This window comes from Pelobates fuscus, chromosome 4 (genome assembly GCF_036172605.1).
Source record: "Pelobates fuscus isolate aPelFus1 chromosome 4, aPelFus1.pri, whole genome shotgun sequence".
Lineage (NCBI taxonomy): Eukaryota > Metazoa > Chordata > Amphibia > Anura > Pelobatidae > Pelobates > Pelobates fuscus.
The window spans coordinates 371,747,854-371,770,245 of record NC_086320.1 but is presented as its reverse complement, the minus strand read 5'-3'; the positions used below and the strand labels follow the sequence as shown (position 1 = coordinate 371,770,245).

The window sequence follows — 22,392 nt, the reverse complement described above, 5'->3', positions numbered from 1 at the left end:
ATGTCTCGCAGTGGCCACTAGTCTGTGTCCCCATGTCTCCCAGCCACTGTCCCTAGTGTCTCAATGTTCAGTGTCTCAGTGTTCCCATGTGTCCCCATGTCTTTACGTGTCCTAGTGACATTGGGACATTGGGAGACATGGGGACACAGACTCTAAAGGACACTGGAAGACATGGGGATACAAACATTAGGGGACACTGGGTGACATGGGGACAATGAGAGACATGGAAACACTGGGGGACACAGGGAGACATGGGGACACTGGGTGACTTTGAGACCTAGGAGACATGGGGCACTCCCAGTGTCCCCACGTCTCCCAGCCAGTGTCCCTAGTATCTCAGTATCCCCATGTGTCCCTGGTGTCTCAGTGTCTGTAGTGTGCCAGTGTCCCTAGTGTTTCCTAGTCTCCAAAAGTCCCCTAGTCTCCTAATGTCCCCATGTCTCCTAGTGTCTCAGTGTCCCCTAGTATAAAAGAAAAAATCTCAGGCACTCACTGTAATAGATTTAGGCAGGTTTATTGGACACCGCAATGTTTCGACCTGTACCCGGGTCTTTATCAAGTCTCCAATGTCCCCTAGGTATCAGTGTCCCCTATGTATCAGAGTGCCTCAGTGCCCCATGTCTCTCAGTGCCTGATGTGTCTCAGTGTCCCCTAGTATAAAATAAAAAAATCTCAGGCACTCACTGTGATAGCTTTAGGCAGGTTTATTGGACACCGCAATGTTTCGACCTGTACCCAGGTCTTTATCAAGTCTCCAATGTCCCCTAGGTATCAGTGTCCCCTATATATCAGAGTGTCTCAGTGCCCCATGTCTCTCAGTGCCTGGTGTGTCTCAGTGTCCCCTAGTATAAAATAAAACAATCTCAGGCACTCACTGTAATAGCTTTAGGCAGGTTTATTGGACACTGCAACATTTTGACCTGTACCCAGGTCTTTATCAAATCTCCAGTGCCCCCTACATATATCACAGTGTCTCAGTGCCCCATGTCTCCCAGTGTCCCCTTGTGTCTGTCACCCTGTGTCCCCATGTCTCCCAGTGTCCCCAAGAGTCTCAGTGTCCCCAGGTCTCCCAGTGTTCCCTAGTATCTGTGTCCCCATGTCTCCCAGTGTCCCAATGTCTCTCAATGTCCCCTAGTGTCCTAGTGACATGAGGACACTGGGAGACATGGGGACACAGACACTAAGGGACTGGGAGACATGGGGACACAGACATGCACCCTTTTTGTGTATGTTTGCCCTTTCGGCCGTTCTGGTTATGTGATTTGTGTCAGTGGCCCACCCTTTTACCGCATCCATAGACTTCCTGCTTTACTGGACACTGGGTTTACTTGAAAGATGAAAGCGTGAGATTAGCAAAGGGTTTGTGTTTTCTCATAATTGCATCCTATGAGTTTCCCTCCAACACCATCTCCATCAGATACATGACGCTTAGGAGGTAGGACTGTTTTAGTGTTTTGGTCAATAAGATTTTGTAATTAGGCCCATCATAATTATCAGCACCAGGCCCACTGGGCTCTTAATCCGGCCCTGCACAGACACAGAGAGGTGGATTTTTTTGTTTTATTTTTTCAGACCTTACAAACTCAGGAGTAAGTAAGGGGATAAGTCAGTATAACGTTAAATCGTGTTGTGTGCGAGTGAGTGCCATTCTGAATATCCCTGTTGCACTCTGTGGGATAACAGATAAAACTGCCCAGTCAGCCTTGGCTTCCATGGTGATGGGCATCACATGAAGAGTTCTGCCAGTCCAATTAATATATTGCAGAAATCAGGTCATTAATCAAGGAGGGATCCTAAAAGAGCTGCCTTTATTAATTAAACAAAAAAATGCTGCAACACTCTCAGCCAGCCAAACGTGGAGTGCTGTGGCTGGGGTTAGCTGGAGCTGTACAGGAGGGGAGGGTGCAGCTAATTTTAGTAGAGGGAGGAGGGAGGCAGTGAGCGGCTGCTCCCAGCTCTGTGAGATCAGTGAGGCCTGTGAGCTAGCAGGATGTGCTCCCCATCCAGGGTCATTATCTGCCTCCTGAGAAACGATCTCCGGCTCCAGGATAACGAGGTAATAATCTGCCATGCTGGCACTTCTATAGGAGAGAGGCTGGCACTGCCAGGGGAGAGAGAGGGACTGGCACTGTCATGAGAGAAGCTGGTACTGCCAGGGGAGAGGGACTGGCACTGCCAGGGGAGAGAGAGGGACTGGCACTGCCAGGGGAGAGAGAGGGACTGGCACTGCCACGAGAGAGGGACTGGCACTGCCACGAGAGAGGGACTGGCACTGCCACGAGAGAGGGACTGGCACTGTCATGAGAGAAGCTGGTACTGCCAGGGGAGTGGGACTGGCGCTGCCAGGGGAGAGAGAGGGACTGGCGCTGCCAGGGGAGAGAGAGGGACTGGCGCTGCCAGGGGAAAGAGAGGGACTGGCACTGCAAGGGGAGTGAGAGGGACTGGCACTGCCAGGGGATAGGGGCTGTGATGGTAGAAATACTGTGTATGTAATGGAACCCATAGCTGCTCTTACTATTACCAGTGCTGGTACTATGTATTATACTAGGTGTTTATACAAAGTGTAAACACAAAGTATCTCTCTATAGGGAGGCGGGTTATACAATGTTTCCCTATAGTGCTGGGGAGGCTGGTTATACAATGTTTCTCTATAGTGCTGGGGGAGGGGGAGGTTATACAGTGTATCCCAAAGGGGGGGGGGGATGGGGTGGTTATACAATGTGTTCTGCTGATGGTTCTAGTTATACAATGTGTCTCCATGGTTCTGCTGATGGTTCTAGTTATACAATGTGTCTCCATGGTTCTGCTGATGGTTCTAGTTATACAATGTGTTCTGCTGATGGTTCTAGTTATACAATGTGTCTCCATGGTTCTGCTGATGGTTCTAGTTATACAATGTGTTCTGCTGATGGTTCTAGTTATACAATGTGTCTCCATGGTTCTGCTGATGGTTCTAGTTATACAATGTGTCTCCATGGTTCTGCTGATGGTTCTAGTTATACAATGTGTTCTGCTGATGGTTCTAGTTATACAATGTGTCTCCATGGTTCTGCTGATGGTTCTAGTTATACAATGTGTTCTGCTGATGGTTCTAGTTATACAATGTGTCTCCATGGTTCTGCTGATGGTTCTAGTTATACAATGTGTCTCCATGGTTCTGCTGATGGTTCTAGTTATACAATGTGTCTCCATGGTTCTGCTGATGGTTCTAGTTATACAATGTGTTCTGCTGATGGTTCTAGTTATACAATGTGTCTCCATGGTTCTGCTGATGGTTCTAGTTATACAATGTGTTCTGCTGATGGTTCTAGTTATACAATGTGTCTCCATGGTTCTGCTGATGGTTCTAGTTATACAATGTGTCTCCATGGTTCTGCTGATGGTTCTAGTTATACAATGTGTTCTGCTGATGGTTCTAGTTATACAATGTGTCTCCATGGTTCTGCTGATGGTTCTAGTTATACAATGTGTTCTGCTGATGGTTCTAGTTATACAATGTGTCTCCATGGTTCTGCTGATGGTTCTAGTTATACAATGTGTCTCCATGGTTCTGCTGATGGTTCTAGTTATACAATGTGTCTCCATGGTTCTGCTGATGGTTCTAGTTATACAATGTGGCTGCAGTGTACACAGTGCCTGTTTTTGTAAGAGTGGGTGTGGTCTCCCACAGTACTGCCCATTCCATGTCTCATGGAGGAAGTTATGACAGTGAGATTGGTGAAGGGACAGGGACATGGACCCTAAATATGTCAACAAAAATAATATAAATACAACCCTAGTGTGTGTCCGTTATCAGTGTTTATATTGTAACATGATAACTGTGTGCTCTGACAGTGAGCAATAATTATCATATTATAAGATTCTGCCTCAGGGCCTAAACATGTTACCTTTACCAGAACTTAATTAAGGGGATACTCTATGTACCATAGCCACTGCAGCTACCCAATAGGAAGACACAGGCAGACACATAGACGACATTATATTATGCCTTTAACCCCTTAAGGACCAAACTTCTGGAATAAAAGGGAATCATGACATGTCACACATGATGTGTCCTTAAGGGTTTAAAGCGGTATCACCACCTCGGGGCATTGTAGAGTTTGCAAAGACTCTCGGCGGTGGCATTGCCGCTGGACATCTGATGGTCATGGGGGCAGGGGAAGGTTGGTTTCACTTATCTGAACAAGTCCCACGTGAGCACTGCCATCATCTTCCATCAACTGCTCTTCAGCTGTCAGGAGCCAACGTCAACGCTGTCATTTTCCGCATGTGTGCGAGAGTACAGAATTCAGGTCTATGGAGATACATTATTAATAAAATAATTTGCACAACTATCATGATTCCCTGGCTATCTGTTTCATTGAAAGAATCATGGGTGTTGTAGTTCAGCAACATTTGGGTGGCCGCAGGTTGGACAGGCCTGCTTTAAATCATCGTTTATTTTGTTTATATACAGGTTCTGCTCTGGGCTCACAAGAATGCAGATCACATTGTTCCTCTGTACTGCTTTGACCCAAGACACTATGTGGGAACCCATAACTACAATTTTCCAAAAACAGGGCCCCATAGGTTGAAGTTCCTGCTCGAAAGTGTGAAAGATTTGAGGAACATACTAAAGGAAAAGGGAAGGTAAGCTATACCTGCAATGTTTAAAGAACTGAGAACAGGGGAAGGGAGAAAGTCACTAATCACCAAATGATGGCTTTCCTCCCAAGCAGGCTTCGACCAATATCATTTTTCCAGAGCCAATACAGATTACCAGTCGCCTTTCAGGCCGATTGGCAATAACCGGTGCCTGTACATTTAACATGATTACAGTACTACACAAACTAACTGACATGCTGTCAGCAGTCACACTCCTATCACTCTCAGGCAACAGTATATTCTGGGTCACTGAATTTCCAACATGTAGTGTGCTGTTTGACAGCAAGCACACTCCTATCACATTTTCCAGTTGGATTTTTAGTTCACTACAATTTTATTGACTGAATCTGGGACTATTGAGAATTGACTAGGCCAGAATAGTCAAACTGAGCTAGTTTTCCAGATAGACATATTTTAGCTTAAATCTTCCGATTTCCTGATCACGTGTCCACCATGCCTGGTTTATGGAGTAACATCAATTTTATTTTTCAGTATTTTGAGCAAAGTTAGGTTATTCACTAAACCGTGAATTGAAAGCTGAATTGTACAATCCAGGCCCAGCTAACCAATTTAATACAAGTCCAGACACTATACCTAGTCTACTTCATGGGAAATACGACCTCCATTCTTCATCTGTCCATCTATCTGTCCCTCCCTATCTACAATGTCTTTGTTTTTATCCTGTAGTAACTTGCTGCTGAGAAGAGGGAAACCAGAAGATGTTCTGGAAGATTTAGTTACAAAACTGAGCTCTGTTACTGCGGTTGCATTGCAAGAAGAGGTAACACAAACACTCGTATCTCTGTTAAATGTTTTTGATAATTTTCCTCAAAGTCTCAAAACATTCCATTGACTTCCATGGTGATTGCGCTTTATACATGTCCTCAATTATATCTGGAATTGCTGGTCCTTAAACCACAGCCAGAGGTCTCTCTAAATTAACCATCACTCCCCAGTTATTTGTAGAACTACAACTACCCATGATGCTTTGCCAGCTGTGTGGCTATTAGAGCATCGTGGGGATTGGATTGGGCAGTCGGGAGGACCTTTTTCTTTCTCATGTTTTATAGAAGAACATTTTCCGTGTGAATACACGTACTCGATCCTAGACTTCATACCTAAAATATGCTCTTGAAGTGACACAATTTTACACCTTTTCTTGTCTTCGCTTTGTCTTGTGCAATTTCCGTAGATGTTTCAAGAAGCCTCTCTTTAAAATCTCGTAAAACATATATTTTTTTTAGTTCCAATGGCTGCCGCCAAGATTAATTTAAATAATAAAATGTATTAATCGTCCAACTGGTTGATTGCAAAGAGGCCTTAAACATCCCCCAAAAATAAAAAAATAAAAATGTTGGAGATTGGTAAAACTCCAACAGAAAGTTTCCCACGTGTGTGGTTTCCGCTATTTATCTTCTTCTATAGTGCGATAATCAGCAGGGTTTAGTCTTTGATCCAGACGGTATCTTTTTTGAATTATAACCTTTCTTACTTTTTGAACTTAGTTTCCTCTCGTTACACAAGTAGTATCGGGTGATGAACTCCGAGTGTGTGGGGAGAAGATGGAAGACTTGTATACTATGTTTAACTGGTTTTTCTTTTTATAGGTCACAAAGGAAGAGCTAGATGTTGAAAATGCTGTGAAAAAAGTGTGTTCTCAACATGGGGTTCAGTTACAAACCGTTTGGGGATCAACATTGTATCACAGAAGTGATCTCCCTTTCCGACACATCTCCAGGTATATCGATCTAGTGTCTCTTCTATAAGACCTCATACCCTTTGTATACAGACAAACACAGACTGGTCATATCTCCTATACAGAGACTCATACACTGTATATACAGAGCAGACTGGCCATATCCCCTATACAGGGCCTCACACACTGTATATACAGAGCAGACTGGACATATCTCCTATACAGGGCCTCATACACTGTATATACAGAGCAGACTGGTCATATCCCCTATACAGGGCCTCATACACTGTATATACAGAGCAGACTGGCCGTATCCCTTATACAGGGCCTCATACACTGTATATACAGAGCAGACTGGCCGTATCCCTTATACAGGGCCTCATACACTGTATATACAGAGCAGACTGGTCATATCCCTTATACAGGGCCTCCTACACTGTATATACAGAGCAGACTGGCCATATCCCCTATACAGGACCGCATACACTGTATATACAGAGCAGACTGGCCATATCCCCTATACAGGGCCTCATACACTGTATATACAGCGCAGACTGGTCATATCCCCTATACAGGGCCTCATACACTGTATATACAGAGCAGACTGGCCATATCCCCTATACAGGGCCTCATACACGGTATATACAGAGAGGACCAGTCACATCCCCTATACAGGTCGATATAAGCAGTAATTCTTTTTTCTGATATACAGTCCATATACCTTGGCTGTAACGTGTGAGCCTCCTGTGTGAGCCTCCTGTGTGAGCCTCCTGTGTGAGCCTCCTGTGTGAGTCTCCTGTGTGAGCTGTGTGCAGCTTGGAAAACAGCCTGTGTGCACAGATATTATTCTTTGGTCTAGAAATTCATGAGTTAGTGGTAGGCACCCTGGTCTGTGTGGCACTATAGTCTTGTTAATAATCTTCATTGGTGAGTGCCATCCCTTGATTGATTACAAGCTGGCCTATTGGAATGAGCCATTTCCAGGTGATAACACTCCAGCTAATCTCAATGATTTTAGAGAGTATCTTCCTTTTTGTTCAGTTTGTGTAATTTGTATTAGAATCCTGTCCCACCCACGATACATTTACCAGGTATCATTCTTTAAGGTATTGTGCTTCCTTTGCGCACTGTATAAATGTCCCACATTTAACCATTTCAGGTTGCCCGATGTCTATACCCAGTTTAGAAAAGCGGTTGAAACTGAATGCCAAGTGCGACCGAGTCTTCAGATGCCAGACAGGCTGAAGTCTTTACCAGCTGGCTTGGAGGAGGGCGATATTCCCACACTTCAAGACTTTGGGCAAGAAGGTATTTCTTAAGGTCTAAGTTGTAGAATTTTTCCAACTAGGGTTTTCCGGCTGGTGGGAATTTAGTCTACTTGAAGAGGAAAAGAAATGTTTATATATATATATTGTGTGTGTGTTTATATATGCTATACATTATTATATTATTCATATTTTAATGCTTTGAAAAATAGTTTTCAAGTTTATCCTAAAATATTAAACCATTTGAAGTTTATTCAACAATATTAAATCGAGGTAGTAGTTTGTGTATTTTTCATTTATTTATTTATTGTCCTAAAATGCATGAATATGAAAGTTTAGGAATCTATGCTCTGTATGGCAAACTTGAGATGCAAATGTTCGTGTCGTGGTAGCTACCTCAAATACGAAGCACCTAATCTGTTTGTATGTGGCATCTGTGTTGGTTTACAGCGGGATGTAATTTTAAGCTTTGGATATTGGTGATTATGATTCTTGCCACAGCCTATGATTAGCTGCTGATAATGACATGAGCTTGCCATGGCCTATGATTAGCTGCTGATAATGACATGAGCTTGCCATGGCCTATGATTAGCTGCTGATAATGACCTGAGCTTGCCATGGCCTATGATTAGCTGCTGATAATGACATGAGCTTGCCATGGCCTATGATTAGCTGCTGATAATGACCTGAGCTTGCCACAGCCTATGATTAGCTGCTGATAATGACATGAGCTTGCTATGGCCTATGATTAGCTGCTGATAATGACATGAGCTTGCCATGGCCTATGATTAGCTGCTGATAATGACATGAGCTTGCCATGGCCTATGATTAGCTGCTGATAATGACATGAGCTTGCTATGGCCTATGATTAGCTGCTGATAATGACCTGAGCTTGCCACAGCCTATGATTAGCTGCTGATAATGACATGAGCTTGCTATGGCCTATGATTAGCTGCTGATAATGACATGAGCTTGCCATGGCCTATGATTAGCTGCTGATAATGACATGAGCTTGCCATGGCCTATGATTAGCTGCTGATAATGACCTGAGCTTGCCACAGCCTATGATTAGCTGCTGATAATGACATGAGCTTGCCATGGCCTATGATTAGCTGCTGATAATGACCTGAGCTTGCTATGGCCTATGATTAGCTGCTGATAATGACATGAGCTTGCCATGGCCTATGATTAGCTGCTGATAATGACATGAGCTTGCCATGGCCTATGATTAGCTGCTGATAATGACATGAGCTTGCTATGCCTATGATTAGCTGCTGATAATGACATGAGCTTGCTATGGCTTATGATTAGCTGCTATTAATTACTTATTTGTGTTTCTCTGATTAATAGATCCTGTGACAGATCCACGATCAGCCTTTCCATGCAGCGGAGGGGAGACTCAAGCATTACAGAGGCTGCAGTATTATTTCTGGGATACGGTCAGTAAAGATATTTCCATTTCGAAACCTTTAATTTAATATGAATTCTGTTAAGACATGAAATGGTTCATACATATCCCTATATTATGTTGGAAGCACTGTCCTGACTATTGTAGATTTCCTGGGATCCCGTTCAGAAAATGATTCCAGAATACATTTCTATGGCAATCTGATTTATCTTCCCTTTTCCAGAGCAGTCCGACAGTTAGCTTTGTGCAAAAGGCTAATTATTGAAGACATTTTCCATTGCAGCCGGAAAATGCCATAGTTTAAACATGAGTATTTAAAACATGTTTTACTTTTACCAAAAATATTACTTCTGAATATATTTTGAAACTTTGCTATTTCAAAAAAAAAAAGTACAAAAATTCTAATTAATTTTGCTCAGCGGTTGTACCATTCTCTATCCCTAGAGGGAGCTGTGGATTAAAAGTATAAATGTATCATTTAATTTGTTACAGAATCTTGTCGCTTCATATAAAGATACACGGAACGGACTTATAGGAATGGATTATTCTACCAAGCTTGCCCCATGGTGAGAAAAATAAAGAACGCTGTTATTAGCCACTGCACTCTCTCCATGTTACTGTTTTTCTCTGCATTACCATAGATGGCTTTCTATCAGTACAAGAAAAGGAGATATTGTGGGTCACCACATGGATCCTTCTGTACCCAGGTCTTCCTTCTCCTTACATAAACTATAGGAAAGCAATATCTATCCTTTTTTATAGTAAAGGAACACTCTACAGAAATTGTTGCGGATTTTCTTTTTTTCTTTCTTATTTTATTTGGCAGATATACGACCAAAGAAGCATGCATGTATTTTTTCCTGCATGATTTCTTTGATGGCATATGGGGGAAAAAAACAGCTTGCAAAAGCTGCAGACTTATTGTCTACAGCCTTTACAAGTCATCCCCTCTTTCCCAGGCACAGACTTTCAGTCTATGCCGGGTGAGTACTCAATTCTCCATGTGATGACTTTATGTTGTAGCCTGAAGCGGATCTGTAACAATATGGATCCTTTCGACTGAGAGCCGAGGGATCCGTTGCTCCATACCACCCGTTTCTCCCCCGAACAGATTTGGACTCTGGGACTTGCATATCATATAATTTAAATAGTTGTTCAATCCCTCGGTGTCTTCTTTGTAGGCTCTGCCATCGTCATGTTACAAAGATGGCATGTAGAAATAGTATTTGCATTGGGCATGGGCTTCAAATTATGCGCATGCCCAGTTAATGCTGAGGCTCTGTATCGTGCCACTTCATGATGTGAGGGTCAATGACAAAGTTGACATAGAGCATGACTCGCCACCTTTTGTCAACCAGTAGTCATTACTTTTCCTTATCAATAGCTTGGCAAAAAAGTATTTTCTTTTTTTATTTTAAAACGTGACAAAGCCACTATAATTTACTTTTACTTGTTACATTTGTGTCTTTCCTGATCATGTGACCTATCTGTCACAGCCGATGTGGCAGCCGAATGACAAACCCTTTAATTCTCTATTCTCTTTAGGTTGGCTCTGGGCTGCATCTCCCCGAGATATATTTATGAGCAGATTAAGAAGTACGAACGAGAGAGAACTGCGAATCAAAGCACATACTGGTATGGAATAGGGGACTAAATAATTTTAATAAACCAGGAGCAGATTGTGGAGTGAATTAACAACGCAATCACAATTATTACAAATCCCCCAAAAGAGGATCGGGATGTAGATTACTGAAAGGGTTTATATTACTGAAGGGTTTTGGGGTTCTTGCACTTTCTAAGGTGCTGCCTGTTTAATATAATTATCTGTTCTTTTATTTTAGTGTCATCTTTTCACTTGTAATTTTGTTTTTTATTAATTATTATGCCTGAGTAATTGAAAATGACACATTTACTTGCTTGCCATATTTAAGCCTAAGGCAGATAAAGTGCAATAGCAGGTTTTCAAACTTGAGGCGTACTTATTTCTCCAAATTTATTATTTTTGTAAAGGTTTTTTTTTTGCTGTTGTTTTTCCTTTCTTGGGCATTAAAGTCCCAGAGCTTATTCTGAAAGAATAACACAAGTAACGCGTTCTACCCCTTGTCCGATATACTTAAGAATTGCACACCAATGTACAAAATCTCTGATCTCTAGTGGTAGCGTGTCCATTGAAGTTCTCTGATATGCACAAAATGTTCCTGTACTACAAACCTATGTGTTGTGCGGTGAAGAGAAAAACCCAATAAAATACAAGTTAAAAAACAAAAATAATGTCTGCGCCATAGTTCTGTCCTAATCACATGTTTATAGAACAGCGCTACGATCAGAAAGCCGTATATAGAACTGTGTGAATTGAAAGATGACTTGTATCTCCTGCAAGGCCTGTAATATTTTTCTTCTGTCATAGGGTCATTTTTGAGCTTTTGTGGAGAGATTACTTTCGTTTTGTGGCTCTGAAGTATGGAAGAAAACTATTCTTTCTAAAAGGTTAGTTGGACCTTGTAAGACACCGTGAGCCAATTTCTTCCTGTAGGAAACCATGTAAAAAAAAAAACCACCTCAAATATGTGATACATTGTAATGTCACCGAGCTAAGCATAATTCCTGATACACGTAGCAAAACTCCAGCACTAGCTATTATCAGTGTGGACAGAGATGATTTATCTCTTATTTATAGTTCTAGCATTTATTTATAGTACTGAGGGTTTTCTGATGTCAAAATCATCAACTTTCTTTCAGTTGCCCACACACTGCAGACACATTTAACATCATTTGTCTGTGCTTTTACATACGTTATATTAAGGATTGGTAATCTCATGGGAATGTAATAATCTGTCACAGAATTCACACATCTCTCTCTTCCTCCTAGATGACAGAAAACACACAATGTGTAGGGTTTGTGTTGATTTTTTTATTTTTTTTCCCGGGCTCCTTTAATCTTGAAGACATGATTTGTTCTGGTGTACCCTAAAGCCCTTTTATATACCTGCTACCACACAGAAACATCAAATACATCACACGTTGTTATGCTTGTTTTTTCCATCTTTCAGTGTTGGTAAATCTCAGTTGACGAATCAGAATTATAACACCACATGTTCTTTTAAACACCTGTTTAGGGCTACAGGACAAGCCAGTTCCATGGAAGAAAGACCCCAAGCTTTTTGATGCCTGGAAAGGTTGGTATTTCGTGAAATCTTTGTTTTAAAATGACCCATTATAGGATGGAAAGGTAGGAGAATCCCACTCCGTGATCCTAAAAGTAAAATGACCCACATTGTGATTCCGCCGATGTGGTGCAGATCTCAACGTGATGGTGCCTATAAGCATAACATGAGTACAGTGCTGGAGTGGTGTGTTCCCACCCAACTAAAACTATGTTCCCTGTGATCAGTACTTCTCTTCCATAAAATTTAAAGAGACTCTAGGCACCAACGCAACGTGAATATATTTGATAGATTTGGGCTGTATTGTTTGCATGCTCAAATCTTATGTTTGTTTTGATACTTTATCGCACGTATTTACACAGTCTCTGCCCCAACAGTACTGAGTGAGTAGCTTTTAATAAACAACCAGGCTGCAGACAGTCACAGACACTACAAACAAATATCCTTCCTATATTTCTCCCTGGGTGTCCTCTCCTTCTAACTGTTAGTGACTGAGTGAGGGGGTGTGGCTAAAAAAAGAAGGCTCATCGCGCGTCGCTGCATTCTGCAAAACATTCATGTATTTTGTGCAAAAATAATAAAGATTTGAGCATGCAAAAAAAATACAGCATGATAATGAGGCCAAAATCTGTCGTATGCAATGAATATAGTATTGGGACCTGGAGTGTCCCTTTAAGTTCCCCTGCTCTGTATTCACCTCAAACGATTTGTGATCATTGAAAATCAGTCTACCATGACCTTTTACTGGAATAAAAGAAAAACAGGAAATAAAATTGTTTACATTATTTGTTAAAGTTGTCAGTCATTCCTCCTATTCTACCCATGGAAACAGCCTTTTGAAATGAATTTTTTTAAAAAAAAATAATAAAATAAAAAAATACAATTCCAAATTGCACAAAAAATAAACAATTTAAAGGGGCCAACCTGACTTTATTCTTGTACAGATTTCCAAAAACCATTCCCACGGATTGAAACAAGCTATTTACAGTCTTGTTTTAACATATGAATTCCTGCCCTTTTGTAAGTGTTGGGATTATATTCTAGACACGGTAGGTTGATTTTGGTAAACGTTTTGGTATTTTATGACAATCTGCTGCTTTCTTTCTGTAGAAGGACGTACGGGGGTACCTTTTGTTGATGCTAATATGCGTGAACTGGCAGTGACTGGATTTATGTCCAACAGGGGGCGACAGAACGTGGCTAGCTTCCTGACAAAAGACCTTGGAATTGATTGGAGAATGGGAGCAGAGTGGTTTGAGTATCTCCTGGTAAGAGATGGTCTCATACAGTCATGTGATAAAATGATTTTTATATATTTGTGTTGGGTGCTTATGATAGTACAGTGTGAAATACCATAAATAAATGTAGGATAATAAAAAGAGCAAGTCGGTTGTGGTGTGCCGGAACTGACGATGAGGTAGGCCTGAGAAAGAAGAGAGCCTACCCAGGAAAAAGAAAGATAGAAAGAAAGAAAGAAATAAATAAATGTTAAAATGCGGTGTGGTGGGAGGGTCATTCAACGCTGACCTCGAACGGTAAGAAGCAAGGTAAGGGGAGTGCCTTAAGTAGGCTAGGAGTAGAAAACCAGCACCTCACACAAATCCAGGCAAAATTGCCTTAATACATATGAGATAGGGCTCACAAATCCCTCTTTCAAACTGCATGTACCTCATTCTGCATGGAGGGAGTAACCAACAAGAATATTACACTTGACATTGTTTGGAAGCAACCCTTGGAGTGGGTTTATGAGATGGATAAGACTCTAAGGCGTGATTTGTAAAGAATGTGGCTCACTTTTGTGATCTATGCCTAGTACAGGCAGACGTGATGTACTTTATACTCTGTTTGTTTTGTTCCTTCTTCTTTCCAACCTTTTGCTGAATCACTTCTCTGTATCACAAGGAAGAGAAACTTGTATTTATCAGAATTTATCTCTCAACAGAGTTTATTAACCCGAAAAGTGAAATTTTGGTAAACTTAAAACCAGACTGCAAAAACTAAACTAAAATAGCCAAGTTGCAAAAAAGAAGCAGAGTTTTAAAAAGGTTTACATTTTGTGATTATATTTAGCTGGTCCCTTTTCAGTGGACCACAACTTTTTCCATACTTTTTGTGCATCAAGTCAAAACTGAATAATTCAAGAAGCTTTTCCATGAAGCCCCAACTGACCCTGTCGAAGGCCTTTTCAGCATCTAGCGACAGGATCAGGAGGGGCTCCTTTCCCTGGTCAGCCATGTCAATAGAATCAATCAACCTTCTTATGTTGTTACTGGCCATTCTATCTGGTACGAAACCAATGTGATCAGAATGTATAAGGTTTCCTAAGACCATTTTGATTCTTGCTGCAATAATAGAGGTGTAAAGTATGACATCGATGTTAATAAGCGAAATGCGACGGTAACTTTTCCCGTCTGATGGCTCTTTGCCTGTCTTTAGTATAGGTAATATATTGGCCTTTAGCATTTCTTGGGAGAACCTTCCCTCCTTTACCGCATTATTAAAGGTCTTAGTTAGGTTCTCTGATATATTTCATTGCTTTATAAAAACTATTACTGAATCCATCCGGCCCGGTGTTTTAAAATTAACTAGATTGTCTATAGCCTTTTCTACATCATCTTTAGTAATTTCTTTATTAATTATGTCAATTTGTTCTATAGAAATCTTTGGCAGATTTACCTTTGAGACAAATTTGTTGGTTTCCCTTCCTCTATTAGTCTCTGGCAAATTGTATACATTTTTATAAAACCCATTTTCCCCCGGAGAGATGTACACTTCGTCACCTTGCACTATATTCCCAATTCTATTATTTGACCTTAATTTGTTTTGGGTTTTTTTCTTCCAATTTTTACTTATTCAAGATGATTATCTAATTTGAGATTGTTAGATATGTTTATATATTTGGATGTACAGCTCTGATAAACTTAATCCTGCTTTTTTTTTTTCATTAAGACAATGTCCTCTAATAACCACCTTATTTGTTCACCAAATTATAACGTCTTTAACCTCTGTGGATTGTTTCTAATTGAAAAAACATATTGACATATTTTCCAAGAACTCTCTATCCTCTTTATTTGTTAAAATAGTTTCATCTAATCTCCATGTTGTATTGAGATGCCTCTATTTATTCTTTTATTTCCATTATAACAATGTCATGGTTATAGGTCTTATTTGTATTTTCTTGATTCTCTCTAATAAATTCTGATTCCCAAGAACTAAATCAATTCTTGATTGAGAATCATGGGGCCACGAATAAAAGGAATAATCTTACATAAGGATTTTGAACTCGCCAAATATCATATAGTGAATTCTTTTTCAACAGCTTATTAATTGTTTTTGAATGTTTAATGCTTCTTTTATCTACGTTTTTATTTTTAGTACTAGATTTGTCGAGTTCCATATCCACTACACAATTAGAGTCACCAGATATTCCAACTTTTTCAGCTCTGATAAGAATAGAATTTAGAAGACTTAAGGGATTAATATTGGGGAGATATATATTTATCAGGGTAAACATTTCACCGTTGATAGTACATACTAGTATTTTCCTTCAGGATCTTGATATTTTATGTCAATTTGTAAGGACCTTGAGAAGAGAATAGCCACCCCCTTTTATTCTCCTTACTTCTAGAGGTCCTAACAACTGTGGGGAATGGTCTTCCGAGCCATTTTTTTTCGTCTATTTGACGCCAATGCATCTCTTGGAGAAAAGCAATTTGTATCTTTTCTTTCTGTAAATAAATCATTGAAAGCCCATTTTTTTTTTTTTTTTTTTTTTATTCTTTTTTTTTGTGTGTGCATATAGGCTTAACAGACTTGCTTGTGGTACCCCGAAGGCATTCCACTCGCTTATATATATGACATTTGTTACAGTGGGGTATACAGAGACATGTGCACGTTTTTATATTTCAAGTGAAGTTAAGTAATGATAAAACATGAGTGATAGTAAAACATGCGTATAACAGGTACCTTAGACGTAACATTGCTGTGATTGCTAAATATGTGTTGATCGTCTGTACCTAGCTAAGATATGCAGTACGGTAGACGATGATGCCAGACACACGTTAATGTACTAGTTAGTTAGCGTTATACACATTGAGATTTTAACCTGTTCTGTTGTCCGAGTATGGTTAGCTGAAACAAGGTAGAGTTAGCGATGCGTTACCGTGTTAGAGTAGCTACACTGGTATAATCCTATCGTGTTATCATGTCTAGCACTATATTAGTAGCTAGGTAGTGTGTAATGCAAGGAGGGGTAACACCGTGAGTGTATAGGCTACAATTCGTTGGGTAACGGATATCTTCCCTAAAGCTTGTGTACATTGTAGAAAGCAATCTAGAACATTCGCAGTATGACTGATTTTAAGATAGCAGTAAACATAAGAGGCAAACCACTAAACACAGGCTAAACCCACATGTCTGTACAACATTCAAGTGCTTTGCGTTTTAGCCGAGCAGGCTGGCCAGTCATGGTATACTATAGCATGCTGAAACTTAACACACTACATGACATAAAGATTAAACTAAAAGTTATTTGCTGTGCTATATAATCTAACGTGTTATTCTATGTGATATACAAAGCAAGCTAGTTTATCTGAGCGAAAGCCCATCTTTTTTAAAGGGAAATTAAGGCCCTGGATGTTTATAGAAGCTAATTTAATCATAGCAATATCTCTTTTTGTTCCCGTATAAATCTAAAAACCTCCATAGACCGACTCATTTACTCGCCATAATGCAGAAGAACCCAAGAAAAAAACTTTTATGCCACAAAATACAAAAACATACAATACATACTACTCTCATACCGGGAGTCTTGTCTATAGACTTCCCCTCTGCCGTCGTCCTTGTGTGAAATCATATACACACACTAAGTTCTACTGAGAGCCTAAGACGGGAAGGCACTTCTTTACAATAATAACTATATATTCCCTTCCCTTTCTTTTTTGGTTTTGTCATCTCGTTTCTCCAATTCTTAATGTTAAGTTGACTCTTTTCTTTTTAGGGGAACCCATAGAGAGAATTTGTAATAAGGGGGAAAAAATAAATCCCCATCTATATAGCTCCTTAAATAAAAGCTATCTAAAATGATATAAATTTCTTCTGAAGTGATATGTACTTATACAATTAAATTTTACATTCAAATATTCTTTTTATCTTTAAAGGAAAACTCCAGTGCCAGGAAAACAATTTGTTTTCCTGGCACTGGAGGGTCCCTCTCCCTCCCACCCCCCAAAACCCAGTTGCTGAAGGGGTGAAAACCTGTTCAGTCACTTACCTGAGGCAGCGGCGATGTCCCTCGTAGCTGCCTCCTCCTCCGCGCCGCTCCTCCTACTGGCTCCGTCGGCCGGTGGGCGAAACTGATCCCGCCCACCGGCCAAGGAGACCTAATGCGCACGTGCGGCAATGCCGCGCATGCGCATTAGCGCTCCCCATAGGAAAGCATTGAAAAAGATTTTCAATGCTTTCCTATGAGGAAATGAGCGACGCTAGAGGTCCTCACACAGCGTGAGGACGTCCAGCGATGCTCTAGCACAGATAATCTGTGCTATGAGTCAGGAAGTGCCCTCTAGTGGCTGTCTAGTAGACAGCCACTAGAGGTGGAGTTAACCCTGCAAGGTAATTATTGCAGTTTATAAAAAACTGCAATAATTACACTTGCAGGGTTAAGAGTAGTGGGAGTTGGCACCCAGACCACTCCAATGGGCAGAAGTGGTCTGGGTGCCTGGAGTGTCCCTTTAAGATTCACTTACTGTTGTCTTATATTATTCCCCTTTTCCTATTTCCCCTCTCTTCCACCCTTATTGAATATGGTTATATATTGATGTGAACCTTTCCTATTGCGTATCATGCCTTCACCTCACTACAATAAAAAATTAACTTTAAATATAAACATATTACCAAAGTACCCAATTGGTACTTAAATACACAGTGTAAATACCGCTGTAAAAATGTGAGTGCAAATGTCCACTTCCTCTTTACAATTGCGACACTCTGGGGGGAAAAAAAATCTAGAATATATATTTAAAAAAAATATTAACAGTTCTTCACTATTGGCACATTCTTTCTTCTTAAGGCTTATCTCTAAATTAAAAGAATGAAATCCTTTCGTCCAGCAGATGACATTCTAGAGAATAGAACCTTTCGTGGAATGTCCTTCGTGACCTCTTTCAAAAAATTATAAAATATTCAACATCTCTCTTCTCTTATTTCCTCCTTCTCCCCACATATTGAATCCTTTTTATCCAGTTGTTTGCTTCTTCTACGCAGTTTAAAGTAACCAGATGTGCATCTGAAAGGATCCGTATTAGTCGGGTAACCCCAGGAGTACTTAATGTTATTTTTCTTTTTTGGTTGCACACCTAATACATCACGTTTTGTCATTCACTCCTTTAAGTGACTATTCCACGCTCGGTTTGCTTCGCACAAATCCTGTCTTCATGCTGTATATCGTCCTTGTTCCCTAGCAGCCAGGACAATACATAAAGCCAGATTTGTTCTTTGTTCACAGGTCGATTATGACGTTTGCAGTAATTATGGAAATTGGTTATACAGTGCTGGAATCGGCAATGACCCCCGGGAGAATAGAAAGTTCAATATGATTAAACAAGGACTGGATTATGACGTCAATGTGAGTATGTGGCCTAAGGGTACATTCACTAAACGAGGACTATGCGGAGAGGACTGGAGTACCAGCTTTTAGATTGTAAGCTTGTTTGGACAAGGCCATCTTCACCCACTGCTCCATGTCAAACATGTTATGTTAGAATGAATTGTTTCGCTGTTGTACATTGCTGCAGGATATGTTGATGCTGTATAAATAATAGTAATCTCTGGACCATGGAATTGCTGAGATATTTCAACACTGCTGTCAAAGCCCTATTTGGAGGGTCTGTGCCGCCTGCCCTTTGCCTAAAACCCATTACCTGCAGTCTGACAATCACTTGGGCACCTTGAGCCTCACAAACATCGGCTGAAAACATTTAATATGCTTCTCTGACACCTCAGTATGGAAAGAATTTGCAGTAACGTTAACGGAACTAAATATGCATTAAAATGTCCCCTAGTTTTTGCTGGTGAAATGTGTTTTAAATGTATGCCCTATGCTGTTCCATTTAATATATTAAAATCCAAATACCATTTAAAAAAAAATCTTTAGACTATTCCAGTTATATCCTGGTATGATCGGTACACAGATTATTATTATCGATCCAGGTCTTCTTAAAACCTGCTTGATCCAGACAGACCGTTATAACACTGATATTGTGTCGCTCTGCGCTGTCATTTTCTTACTCAACTGCGACAATCCTGGTTTCTCCTTTATAACTTCCCTCTGTAATAAACCCACACTCCAGTTCAGGAAGTTGTGAAGCTACAGCTTTGAATGGTGATAATTATTTGCATTTTAATATTCGGTACAATCATTTGTTTTTGAGACTAGTCGGTAATGCTTAGATCGAATGGTTAATAATCTGTAAATATTCTTTCATTTATAGGGTGATTATATCCGACTCTGGGTTCCAGAACTGCAGAACATTCACGGGGGAGACGTTCACGCTCCCTGGGCATTAAGTAACTCCGCACTTGCACACGCTGGAGTTACGCTTGGAGAGACCTACCCATTGCCAATGGTGAAAGCTCCAGAGTGGAGTAGGCACATCAATCAGAAACCAGTAAGACATGCTCCTATCTCATTAATTGGTATAATTATTTGCAGCTTCAATATAAAAGGAGAACGTTTCAGAATATAAAAAGCACATTTATATATTGTCCATATATGTATTAAAGGGACACTATAGGGACTAAAACCACTTTAGCTTACAGAAGTGGTTTTGGTGTATAGATGAATCCCCTGCAGTCTCACTGCTCAATTCTCTGCCATTTAGTAGTTAAATCCCTTTTGTTTCTGTCCATGCAGCCCTAGCCACACCTCCCCTGGCTGTGACTCTCACAGCCTACATGGAGAAAAAAAAACGGTTTCATTTTCAATCAGATGTCAACTTGCTTTAGAAGTTATCTCCTGCTCTGTAAATTTAACTTTAATCACACACAGGAGGTACCAATAGGGTCTAGCAAGCTATTACCAGTGCAGCAGATAATAAATTCTAAATTAAACAGACTGTGCAATAATTGAAGTTTAAAACGCAAACACTACACATAAGTACACTACGACATTCAAGTGGCAACAATTCATACAAATACACCTCTACATGCGCACACAAACTCTCGCAAAAAAATGCTTACATTCAAACTTCCAAACACTGCTCACACAAATACAACCCAACAAGGATGTGGAAATGGTAGATCATCAGCTGGCATAGCGTTGCCAGGTGGGTGATCTACCTTTTAGCCACTCTTGCTAACAACATTTCCCCCCCCCCCCCCTCTACATTAGTTCTGCCACTGTTTTCCCTCATATGGGTCCTGTATCTGCTAGTCCCCATTTCATGTCCTGGGTCCATGTGTGCCAGTTTAAGCCAAATAGAATTATTAAACAAATGAGAATTTGTTTGACAAAATAATATAAGGCATTTTGCGTCTTTTATTATCTTACACAGTGCTGCATTATTGCAATCTCTCACTCTCCAAATATCTTAATGAATTTGTAGTGAGCTGCATCCCATGTGCTATACACTGAAACAAAGCCTTTCGTTTGCTTGCAGGACAGTGGCGGATTTGCAGCGAGAAGAGGAAAGGGGCCCTCTCTCACCCCCAAACAACACCGGAACAGAGGCATAGACTTTTATTTTTCACGGAATAAAAATGTGTAACTGAACAAATGGAGAAAAGTCGCGGGACAATACAATTCTGTTACAGCCCAGAAATGGGCATCACTGCACAGGACAATAAAAAGTACAATGGGTTTAATGGTTCAACGCAACGGGAAGGTCGATTATGACCTAGGTTTTGTAGTACAAATCAAAATGGCTTATTCTTTGATATAATGTGGGGATGGTGGTGTCCCCCTTCACATTTCTTATAGAGTTAAACAGATACATTGTGCTAGGGATATTGCTATAACTTGGTGCAATGGAATGTTGCTGTTAGCATTGTGAGGTCACATTGATCCTTGAAATATGACTGTATCCACCATGACTGCTGCCTCGAAAGCGGTGTACGCCTACAGTGTTATCTATACATTGGCCACCTGCTTGGTAAATACAGAGAATAGCATGTCCTACAGTTTGCCTCCAAGATGTCTGCTACATGACCATTTCTCTTACAGCCGATATAGCGAGAAATATACTAAATCTCTCGCCGGGCTTCCACTGCCACCATTGCATCTGATCTATTGTTGGCTTTAACAGCCGAGTCTGCCAAAAGATTTATAAGGGCAATGCCCTCATCCTTCTTTCCCAGGATGTCTGGATATTATGCAATGTTTTGTATATTATATCAAACTGTTAAAACATTTTACATTGCCCAGCAACATGAAGCTTTATAATGTGTGTGGGTATATTAAAAACTTTTTGTGTGTATATTTTGGATCTGATTGAGTAACAGGACACATTTACAGTGAATCATATGCTTGGTGTCACTGGAATCACTTGCACAGAGAACACACCAGTGTGATGCAATTTCAGTTATTTCAGTTACTGTTACAAGATTGCATGCCTATGACACAACGGGTCCTGAATGAAATGATGTCACTGGCACTGGAGACCCCGTGTGACACATGTATTTCCACGCTGATCGTTACTACCAGTCTCTCAATGCTTATGACAATCTTCCTAATTTTGATTCATTTCACAGTTACAAAAAAAAAAGGAAATAAACCAAACCATATATTGCTATATTTAGAGCGCTCATATTCCAATGTAGTACACGGAAGGATTCAGCAATAATACTGCTTATTCTAAGCAGTTTTGGTTTTTCTGCTGAATAACTGACTTGCTGCAAAATTGTGTTTAACCCTTTAAGGACCAAATTCTGGAATAAAAGGGAATCATGACATGTCACACATGTCACACATGTCATGTGTCCTTAACCCCTTAAGGACACATGACGTGTGTGACACGTCATGATTCCATTTTATTCCAGAAGTTTGGTCCTTAAGGGGTTAAATAAAGACTTAAAACAACAAAACACAGTTATGACCTCAACCAAGTCAAAAATTAGACTTTTGTAACAAATAAGTTGAAACATATTCTAAAAATGAAAAAAAAATAAAAACAAAAAAGTATTCAAAATTTTACTTGGATGAAAAACGTTAATGATCAA

At 40.3% G+C, this 22,392-nt stretch overlaps 1 protein-coding gene across 1 annotated transcript; it reads left to right on the top strand.

Annotated features, from left to right (window-relative positions):
- The first annotated feature begins 1,914 nt into the window (after positions 1-1,914).
- LOC134609187 (cryptochrome DASH-like) lies at positions 1,915-21,652 on the top strand. The gene is made up of 14 exons (XM_063452721.1): positions 1,915-2,056; positions 4,457-4,629; positions 5,332-5,425; positions 6,252-6,382; positions 7,500-7,648; positions 8,956-9,044; positions 9,506-9,579; positions 10,559-10,648; positions 11,421-11,500; positions 12,130-12,189; positions 13,288-13,445; positions 18,683-18,802; positions 19,668-19,844; positions 20,835-21,652. The coding sequence occupies exons 1-14, from the start codon at positions 1,991-1,993 to the stop codon at positions 20,940-20,942; spliced, it is 1,569 nt and encodes a 522-aa protein (XP_063308791.1). The 5' UTR covers positions 1,915-1,990; the 3' UTR covers positions 20,943-21,652.
- Positions 21,653-22,392: the final 740 nt, after the last annotated feature.

Excerpts from the sequence above, each read along its gene's own strand:
- LOC134609187 (XM_063452721.1), top strand. The coding sequence starts at position 1,991 with ATGTGCTCCCCATCCAGGGTCATTATCTGCCTCCTGAGAAACGATCTC. Across the intron at positions 5,426-6,251 it reads CGGTTGCATTGCAAGAAGAG|GTCACAAAGGAAGAGCTAGA; the intron begins GTAACACAAACA and ends TTCTTTTTATAG. Across the intron at positions 18,803-19,667 it reads GACTGGATTATGACGTCAAT|GGTGATTATATCCGACTCTG; the intron begins GTGAGTATGTGG and ends TTTCATTTATAG.